This window comes from Gouania willdenowi, chromosome 7 (assembly GCF_900634775.1).
Source record: "Gouania willdenowi chromosome 7, fGouWil2.1, whole genome shotgun sequence".
Taxonomy (NCBI): domain Eukaryota; kingdom Metazoa; phylum Chordata; class Actinopteri; order Blenniiformes; family Gobiesocidae; genus Gouania; species Gouania willdenowi.
Window position 1 is genome coordinate 39221144 of NC_041050.1, and position 10318 is coordinate 39231461.

General features: G+C 39.3%; 1 protein-coding gene across 1 annotated transcript; it reads left to right on the forward strand.

Annotated features, from left to right (window-relative positions):
* Window positions 1–10142, forward strand: mapre1b (microtubule-associated protein, RP/EB family, member 1b). Its single transcript, XM_028453539.1, has 7 exons — window positions 1–180; window positions 1560–1690; window positions 2628–2773; window positions 4260–4461; window positions 4751–4860; window positions 5225–5377; window positions 7451–10142. The coding sequence occupies exons 2-7, from the start codon at window positions 1570–1572 to the stop codon at window positions 7493–7495; spliced, it is 777 nt and encodes a 258-aa protein (XP_028309340.1). The 5' UTR covers window positions 1–180; window positions 1560–1569; the 3' UTR covers window positions 7496–10142.
* Window positions 10143–10318: the final 176 nt, after the last annotated feature.

Genomic DNA, 10318 nt, shown 5'->3' on the forward strand with positions numbered 1-10318 from the left:
TGCCTGCGTCTGTGTGACGTCATCGCGCTGTTTCCGCTGCCGGCAGAGTGAACGTGAAGAGCAGAAGTGGAAGAAAAGGCTGAAAAAGCAGAAGTTTTCTCCTGAAAAACGTCACTTTAACTGCGTCACAGGCCGAGAGTAACGAACACACCGAGAACCAAGAACAACATCAGTCGACAGGTGAGCGGTAACGGAGTCGGTGTTTGTACCGGCATGTGAAACTGCTGCTGGTGTTTGACGTCGAGTGGTTACGATGTTATCTGGAGACAGAAGCGGACAATGTTTGGCTTTATTTGTCCTTGCGGAAGGTTTTAAAATGATAATAAAGGCTAATCTTATGATTTTACTCTTATTTACAAATATTTAAGTAACATGACGTCACATAAAAATACTACTTAAAGCGAAATTAGCGTTAAAAATAAGTATTGAGAAATCCTTTTAATTGTGTAATTTTGCTTAGATAACGCCTTTTTTATTTTCATGTTTGTCAGTATTTTGTGTAACTATTTTAAAAACAAACTTTGGAGTTGGTCACCAGATAACTCGGAAACCACTACATGCAATACACCGTTGGGGAAGCTGCTAATCTATTAGCTCAGGAGTTAGCCTGCGGGTAAGTGAAGTCCAAACCTGGGCGTTAGTGGATTCAAAGGGACTCGAACACATTATGTGGGGACTGAAATCTTTATTTTGTCCGCTGCAGGGGTCTGGAGCCCCCGGGTATCCGCTAGTGGAGGGTTTAGCTCGGGAAGAGCCAGCGGCTAACTGTGGCTAACGGACGGCAGGGCGGGGAGAAGCAGCTGGAGGCCGGAGAGTCCGAAACCCGGGAATCACGAGTCTGAGCCCGGGCGCAGGGGACCTCCAGTGTTAGTCTCCTGGTTCTAGCAGTGCTAAACTAACTTTAGAGTTAATAAATGTCTTAAAACAACATTAAGGTGTATCAGAAAAAATACTCAATTGTCATCGGTATGTAGAATATCTTAAAGTATGTCAATTATAATAACAGTATTCCAAGAATTAGTCCGATTTATTGGAAACAACTAACGAGAAACAAGTCATAATTATGTGATAATTAAGTAAAAAAAAAAAAAAAAAAAAACAAGACAGAAAACTACCAATTATAAATGATTGATGACAAGGTAAAGATAATTGTATGAGACTCATTATGAATGTTGGTAGCTCATATTTGATATGAATAGAATGGCACAAAGAACATAACTGATTTAGGGTGTAGGAAAAAATCGATTCAGCGATATAGCGCAATGTTTCACTGCACATTTATCGTAAATATCCAAAAAAAATGTCCAAATCAATTTTTTTTTACAATTTTTTAAAAACGTTTTTAGTATAATTATTTAAAGCTTCATTTTGCACTGTAAACTGTACATATTTAGTTAGTTTTAAAGTAGTGTGACATGATCAATAATTGTGATTGGAATCGTGATTATAATATTGATGAAAATAATAGTGATTAATATTTTGGCCGTAATCGTGCAGTCCTATCTTGGCATGCATATTATTATTATTATTATGGCTGATCTGTCTGTACGTGTTCTCAGGTTAGTGACCATGGCCGTGAACGTGTACTCTACTTCTGTGACCAGCGACAACCTGAGTCGCCACGACATGTTGGTGTGGATAACGGAGTCTCTGCAGATGAACCTCACAAAGATAGAGATGTTGTGTACAGGTATCGCCACACGCCTTCTTTCTGCTGTCATTGGGCTGATATTTTGTCCCACAAATTATTAACGATAAACAATATTATTGGGTTTTTTTTTATCACCAAATTAACCATTAATGTAGATGTGCAGAAGCGTCTTGGATCATTACTCAATACATACAGTACATTACAGCAGGGGTTCTCAACCTTGGGGTCAGGACTCAATTTGGGGTCAAAAGACACTGGGAGGGGGTCGCCAGATGCTTTCAAGAAACGAAGAATATTTTCTGAAGAATTTGAGCTCATTTTGGCTTATTTTTACCCTTTTTCTGCAACTACACCAAATGTTCCATATTTTAACTTTTTTTCATCACTTTTTCATTCTATATTTTTGCTCTTTTTAATGCTTTTTTGCTACATTACTTCTATTTATGACACTTCATCACATTTCAATGCTTTTTCAGCACTTATAAACCCTTTCCACCACTTTTCCACCTAATGTCACATACAGTATGTTAACCATTATTGTCACTTTTAACCTCTTTTCACCATATTTTGTGCTAAATTTTTTTTGCCAATTTAACCACATTCACTATTTTTATGCCAATTATTTGCAAGTTTAAGCTAATTGTTCCACTTATAGCTTGCCCTGTCTCCACATGACTGCTCTTCAATATTTGTATCTGTGTTCAACCACCTTCAGCTACAGTCGGGGTCTAAAACCTTTATTTAGGGGCTATTATGAGGTTGAGAACCACTGCACTACAGTAACCAACTGTGAGCTAATAATAAAAGCATGAATCACTCTTCCAACATGTTGCTGAGTGCCACGTTGGTTTAATCCTCAAGTTGATGCATCCATTGCTGAGCTGTCAACTATTATTAGTGTTTCTGTTTGAGATGTGACGCTGTGATGCTCTGGTTTGTTAAGTGTGTTTGTGTGTGTGTGTGTGTGCGCGCGCAGGCGCTGCGTACTGCCAGTTCATGGACATGCTGTTTCCAAACTCTGTGCCTTTGAAAAAAGTCAAGTTCGCTGCCAAACTGGAACACGAGTACATCCACAACTTCAAACTGCTGCAGGTCGCCTTCAAAAAGATGGGTGTGGACAAGGTGAGCACCAGCTCTGGATGCTTTAGCATTAGCATGCTTTTGCACACTATAACCGTGACGGTCCGATTAACATCTGAGTCACCATCAGTTTGATCTGATTTGAGTCATTTTTGCATCTTAAAGGGATCCTCCTGTTTTTACAAATGTGTCCCAACATCTTCTAAATGTCCTTATTAGTAGATCGATGTCTAACAAAACACATTATGCACCGTATTTGTTTTATTACCTTTTAAAAACAGGACTACTTTACAGTCATAGAGCCTGTGTTCCTCCATCGTGAAATCATGTGATTGATGATGTCACATGGCCCCACTGTCTGTAAACATCCCATTGTTTTCTATTGAAGTGAAACATTCAGCCTGATTTATAGATTTAGCAGCTTTTTCAGTCAAAATAACAACTTGTGCTGTTTTTCATTGCTCTAAAAAACCAGGAAAGGTTGTAAACCTCTTGTTTACAGAAAGAGGATAAAAACAGTTGTGACCATAGGAGGCTACAGTTCCAACTCTGAGGTTTGGTAGTAGACAATGAAGCAGAGAAGAAAGCTCTCCTAACAGACTGGTAAATGATTTTCACCCTAAAGTCCTTCGTTCCTCAGACTTTATGTAACATTAACTGTAAAGTTATTCATTCATTGTAAATTATTCCCGTTTTTAAAAGGCAATTAAATGATTATGGTCTGTAATAATGTGTTTTGTTAGACATTTTCTAAGTACATTTCAAAGGTTTTAGGCCACATTGGTATAAACAGTGGAGGATCCCTTTAACTCATTCAGTGCCGATGATGTAATATTTACACCCTGGTTCAGGTCCCTCATCAATATCTAAGCTGTAATGTGATATAGTGACCACCTGTGCCCTGAAGGTGGCAGCACTGCATCTTAAAATGTGAGATTAGCCACTGATGCTACCATTAGCTAAAGAGGAAGAAGCAGGGACGTGGGCGATTATGGCGCTATGAAGTGATATTGTGACGTATCCAGCAGCACATACTAACACAGAACATGTGGACCTGAGTGGATTATTGATTATGCTGTGATCTTGTGAGATAAAACCATAAACTAACCGGGCTAAACGGGTCATCTCTGTGCTCGGTCTGTGTTGTTTTTGTAGTTTTATAGAAGGAAACCAATGTCGAGGTTTCACTAAAGCAAAAAAGTTACTTCAGTCTTTAATAGATTTTTTTCAGAAAAAGCTGTTTTTCTGAACTTTTTGTCACAAACTGGTGATTTCTGTGAAACTTGCCTCTATTCAACTGATGATTACAGAAGAACGAAACAAGCTAGAAACAAAATTATTTTTTTCTAATGAAATTAGAGATTTTAATATTTCAGAATCAGGTGTCAGAATTCAGATTGTCGTAGTACAAAATATTCTGTGGGTCTGTCAAAATGCTCAAAAACGGCTGGCCCTGAATGAGTTAATAAACCGTTAATCTGCTCAGATCTGGATTTGATGTTTGGTGACTTTGACGTTTCTGCTACAGATCATCCCTGTGGACAAATTGGTAAAAGGAAAGTTCCAGGACAACTTTGAGTTCGTCCAGTGGTTCAAGAAGTTCTTCGACGCCAATTACGACGGGAAGGGTTACGACCCCGTGGAGGCGCGGCAGGGCCAGGACACCATAGCGTCGCCCATCGGTGCCACGTCAGCGCTCAACAAACCCCCGAAGAAGGCCCTCAACACAGGTGTGAAAACACACTCCTACCAGCTCAATATTCACACTAAATACTCACCAGTTTTCTATTTACGGTATTTTACAGTTGTTTGGTTGACAAACCACATTTCTATTTTCTTTCATGTTCTGCACATATTTAGTGACGCGTCGTAGCGTTATCCGCTATTTGTTTAATGTTTAAATATGTGAAGTCACAGGACCATCCTGCAGTTCACCTGTTTATTCACTAGATGGCGCTGCAGGCTGAATAATGCTACTCAATCATCTCCTTTGTGAATATGCTTCTCTGTGTTCCTCAGCTCCACAGAGGCCGCCCGTGGCCAAAGTCGCTCCAAAGGTGTCGTCTGTCAGTGCCAGGAAGCCCGGGATGGGTGGGTCGGACGAGGAGAGGGCGGAGCTTCTGAACGAGGTCAGATCCTGAGTTTAATTCGTCAGTTTTTATACAAAGAGTTCTAAAGTAGATGAAAAACCATAATTCAGACAAATTACAAGTCGACCTCAGAACTTTAAATGGAAAGAAGTCTCCACTTAAACTTTAGAAATGACACCAAATGAAATGTGACCTGCATCGTCCACATTTAGTCTCCTTTAGCACAGAACGCGTTTAAGACTTTGACCAACTTTACCATTCAAAGAAAAATGAGGCATTTGTTTAGTTTGGCTTTTTAAAGTGTTTCTTTTGAAGGAAAATTCCCAGGATCATCAAAGGGATTTATTCTCTGGTCAGTTGAAGAATCTGACCTGATGAAAGTGTTTTCTTCTTTGTTCTGCAGCTGGAGATGTTGAAGACCACCATTCAGGACATGGAGAAGGAGAGAGACTTTTATTTTGGTAAGCTGAGGAACATCGAGCTGATCTGCCAGGAGAAGGAGGGGGAGGAGGACCCTACGCTGCAGAGGATCATGGAAATCCTCTACGCCACAGACGTGAGTCTAAGTGTCCGACACTTTAGAGCAGGGGTTCTCAACCTTGGGATCAGGACCCCAGTTAGGGTCACAAGTCACTGGGAGGTGTTTGCCAGATGCCTTCAAAAAACTAGGAATTTTTTTTTTAACACTTTGAGCCCTTTTTTGTTTATTTTTTCCGTTTTTCTGCAACTACACCAAACTTTGCATATTTTAACTTATTGTCTTCACTTTTTCTTGCTATTTCTTGCTCTCTTTAATGCATTACTACATTACTGCCATTTCTGACACTTCTCCATCATATTTCAATACCTTTATGTATATTTTTCCACTTTCAAGACTTTTTCAGCACTTATAAATAGGGTTGGGTTTTATCTGGTGCTTAAACCGGTACTTTAAAGAAAATTAAACTGAATACACTTTGTAAAATACAATACTTTTTATTTTCAGGACCAAAATGAATACATTATAACCTTAAATACTATATATACAAGTAACATATGGAAATAATGAATAAACAAAAACATTTAAATGATATCCAATAAAGCAATATTATAACTATGTAATACTGGAGATTAATATTGTCATCATGATTTTATTTGTCAATAATCATTAATAGCTTTTGTAAAAAAAAAAAAAAGTAACTTTATTTCAATTTTTTTTGTTAAAGCTATAGGGAGCCATTTCAAAAGAGTCAAAGTGCCACATGTGGCTCCTGAGCCACAGGTTGCAGTAAACCCCTGAGCTAGCCAATCTGTTGTGTTCCTGTGTAAATGTAAAACTGTGCCTTTTAAATCTGGTGTTAAAGCTTAAGTTCAACATTTTGTTTACAAACACGACACGTTATGAGCTTAACGTTAAACAGAAAGTCAGCGGACACTGAGTTGATGTATAAACGTGTTGTTATCACACGTTGAATGGCAACGATGTTTGCGAAGAGGAAAGGCTGCTGTCATCATCTGTGATGACGTGCGCTACACTAACAGCGTTGGGAGCGGGACACACTTCACTTTGTCTGGGGGGGTCGACACTGGCTGCTGCTGTTGCTGACGTGCTTAGCTCCGGGTGCATTGTTCGTCTTTTAAGTAAACTCCATGTGGTCCTTTATCCTCTTGCTGTCAGCTATGAGCAGTGGGTGTGCTGAATCTGCTGAGTAGCGGCACTGACATCACGATCAACAACTGGGGGGGTGGTCGTTCCTATTTGGTCTGGTTACTACTGTTTACATCGGACCCATTGCCACATTGGTACCGTGTTTCAGTACCCAACCCTACTTCTAAACCCTTTCCACCTAATGTCACATTGAGCCATTATTGGCACTTTTAACTTCTTTCACCATATTTCATGATTATTTTTGACTATTTTACCACATCCACCAGTTGTCTGGCCCATTGTTTGCTAGTAAATTACATTACCCCATTTCTGCCACTTTTAAGCTAATATTTACACTTTTTCTGTCTTTTTGCAACTTTCTATGGTTTTTAAAATCTCATTTCGCCACCTTTTCCACCATTTTTGTTCACCTTTAACCCATTTTATTTGTGATTAAAACAAGGATTTTTATCTTTGAAATTATTATATACTAATTAATATACTATATCCCTCTCATTAAGAAAAAAAAGACAAATGTACTAACAAACACACAAAGCTACAACGTAAATGCACAAAACAGCAGCACAGCAGAAATACCTGTAATTTCTGGATTATAAGGCGCTACTTTTCTCACGCTTTGAACCCTGCGGCTTAAACAATGACGTGGCTAAATTGTGGATTCCGTGTTTCAACTTATCAGTTGTAACACGGAAAGTTTAGTGAAACCTAACGTGAGTACAGTAGCCCGCCTACCTGCCCGTTCTGATGGTCCTCATCAGCCAATAGGGTGTGGCCTATGTTAGGCTGTGACATTTGTGTGGATTTTTCTTAGAAAATTGCTAAATTATTGTATTGTGCTAATTAAACAGTGCACTTTATAGCCCTGAAATTACAGTACATAAAATTACTACAAAACAAATTGACAACAAAGTACAGTAGTGTCTGTGGTTATTCTGGTTAAGGTTGATCTGGTTAAGTTGGTAACTTGTGACCATCCCACAGGAGGGGTTCGTCATCCCAGACTCTGAGGAGCAGGTGGAGTTCTAGCCCTGAGGAGGAGGCGGAGCCTGTCTTCCACAGACGGTTTGCTTCTATTCCCCTTTCCCTCCATCGGACTTTCTACTTCCTGTAACCCCAGCCAATCCACAGCCAGAGTGTAGCGTGCACGCAACGGCTGCTATTTGTATCAGACTTCAGTGTGTGTGTGTGTGCGCGCTTTGTGTGTCGTGCCTCTGACGAGCAGCAGGAAAACGCGTTTCCAACACTGGTGCATGTGCGTGCGTGTGTGTGTGTGTGTGTGTGTGTGTGTGGGGGGCTCACAGTGGGACGTCAGTCTGCGTCTCCGTGGCCTTTGTTGTGTTTTCCTGCTCCTCTTCACGTCACCACCGCTCCACGCCGTTTCCACCAGGAGAGCCTCTGCTCTCCGCTCCTTCCCAGGACCGTCAGTCGGAGCCGCCCGGCTGTGATCTCTGTGTGTGCGTGTGTGCGTGTGTGCGTGTGTGCGTGTGTGCGTGTGTGCGTGCGTGCGTGCGTGCTTTCCACACCGGTCGGCCTTACCAGCAGCCAAACACTGTGAGCCACGACTAAGCAGTCCACACTGATGTCACTTCCTGTTTCCATTTTCCCGCGCTGGCCCCGCCCAGTGTTTAGCAGAGACGCAGATCCTCAGATCCACCGGGAAGGTTTTCTTCACTTTCAGATTTAAGTCAAAACCCAGACGCCCAATCCCAGCACTTAGATTAACACCACAGAAGAAGGAACTGGACTCTCTAAGATGTGTTCAGTTTTTTTGGTTTAATTTCATTGTTTGTTTTTCTATTTTTCCTAAAGTCAAAGTTTCAGCAAAGCAGGAACTTTCCCCTCTTTTCGTCTCAGTTTTTTGGACTTTTTTTTGTCTTTAAACTGAGATGAACTGTTGAAGTTTAAAACCATTTGCATTTGTTTAGTTTGTCTTTGACTTGAATCTGCAGACGTGGAACTCCTTCCTGCTCCTCCTGCGTCTCTGAAACGTCTCCGGTGGCCTTTGTGTTTTCAGGACGCGTCGCCTCCTGTTACTGAAGCCTTTGAATCCATGGCCTTACTCTTCTTTTTATTATTATTCTTCTGTCTGGACGTGTGTCGCTCTGGCGCTGTCATGAATGTTTGTGCTGTTTTCTGTGTGTATTTAACGTGTTAATGTGAGAATAAACATTCGAGGGTTTTCACTGAGGACGACTTCAAGGCCTTCGTACTGGGACGTCACCCGCCTGTTTGTGGCTTTTATTGGTACTTTTCAAATCACTGAGATCAGGTGAATGTTGCTCTTTAGAGTAAATCTGAAGCACAATCAGCCTCACTGTGTTCATCTGTGTTGGTTCCCAGCTTTACTTTGACTCTGTTTCTGTTTAAAACAGACGCTTTGACCTTTGCTGATGTCCAATCTGTCCCCACAGGACAAACCGTTTTAATCTAACGTTGGGTTTGGAGAAAAACGCTGATGTTTCCTCATGTCTGAGATTTTCCAACAGAAGTGAACAAAGAAAAATGTCACACTTTAGATCATTTAACATAAAGAAAACCCTCAGAAATGTAGATTTGACCATTTTTAACTAAACAAAACTCACCTTTAACACAAACGGCATTCGTTATTTTTGTCGAGTTAGAAGACGGCATAGTTTTCACATAATCTCATGCCAACTCTTATTTTATTTTGAAAGTTTCCACTGGATTTTATGTTTGTAAAGGAGATGTGTTCAGAATAAAGTTGGTCCAAAAAATAAAGACAAGTGAACAAAATAAGGGAAGTAAGAAGAGCAGAAAAATTATTGGAAAGATTGACATTTTTTTTATGTTCTACTGCGTATCAAAATAAAGGTTCAACTTTAAACCTAAACTCTTTCAGCTGGTGTATTTCCTAAAGTTTTGACTTTTGATAGATTTGTCTCTAATAACATGAAACAAAAGATATTTTTAGAAGAAAAACATTTTGTTTGATTTTGCCATCAAAGCTGATCGTTTGAGACAAAGGTTGCCATGCCACATTACCATGGTTACTGTGGCCTGCAGGTGCGCATTGCCATGGTTACCTGGTTGGTCTGCAGGTGCACGTCGCCCTGGTTACCAGTTTTTTTTTTCCCCTTGAAAATCAAACAAATCTGAAATGCCTAAATATATCTTTAATATTATACATTTTATTTAAAAATAAAAAAAGTTTTTATTTAAATTTGTATCTAATCAACTTTTTTCCTTAAAATTTAGCACCGTTTAATGGTGTTCTACTCTTCAATATTCATAAATTTCTGCATTTTTTTTCTCTAGCGATTCAGAGAAGATCCAACATTTTTTGAGCGTCTAAAACTTCGACTTTTTTTTTTTCCTTCTCAAAATCACAGGAGTGTCGACAGCAGTAGAATTTATTTCATGTTTCCTGTTGAATCACAGAAAATAACAAATTGAAAATTCAGAATAAAAGTTAAAAACGATTTTATATCAAAATAGATAAAAATAAAGTGGAGTTAAGAAAAAACAAGCTTTTAATAAATCTGTCATTGTTGTGCAAATAAAGTGTTTTGGTGTATTTAGTGTTGATTAATGAGTGTGTTTGTTGCTCTTTCTTTACACACACGTCTGCAATTCAGTCAGTTTGACCAATGTTAATGTGAATTAGTTTGATTTTGACATTTATAGGCCAAAAATTAAAGTACTTCAATGTTAAGGTAAAGTGTACTTTTACTTTGTTGAGCTCTGTGCTTTAATCCAGGTTTATTCAGACAATGACAATAAACAGAATTTACCCATGAAAATAAACGCTTGTTGCTCTTCCTGTCTGATTTGTTCAATATGTCTATTTATATTCAATTTTTATTTATTTATTTTTAACAAAATCACGTA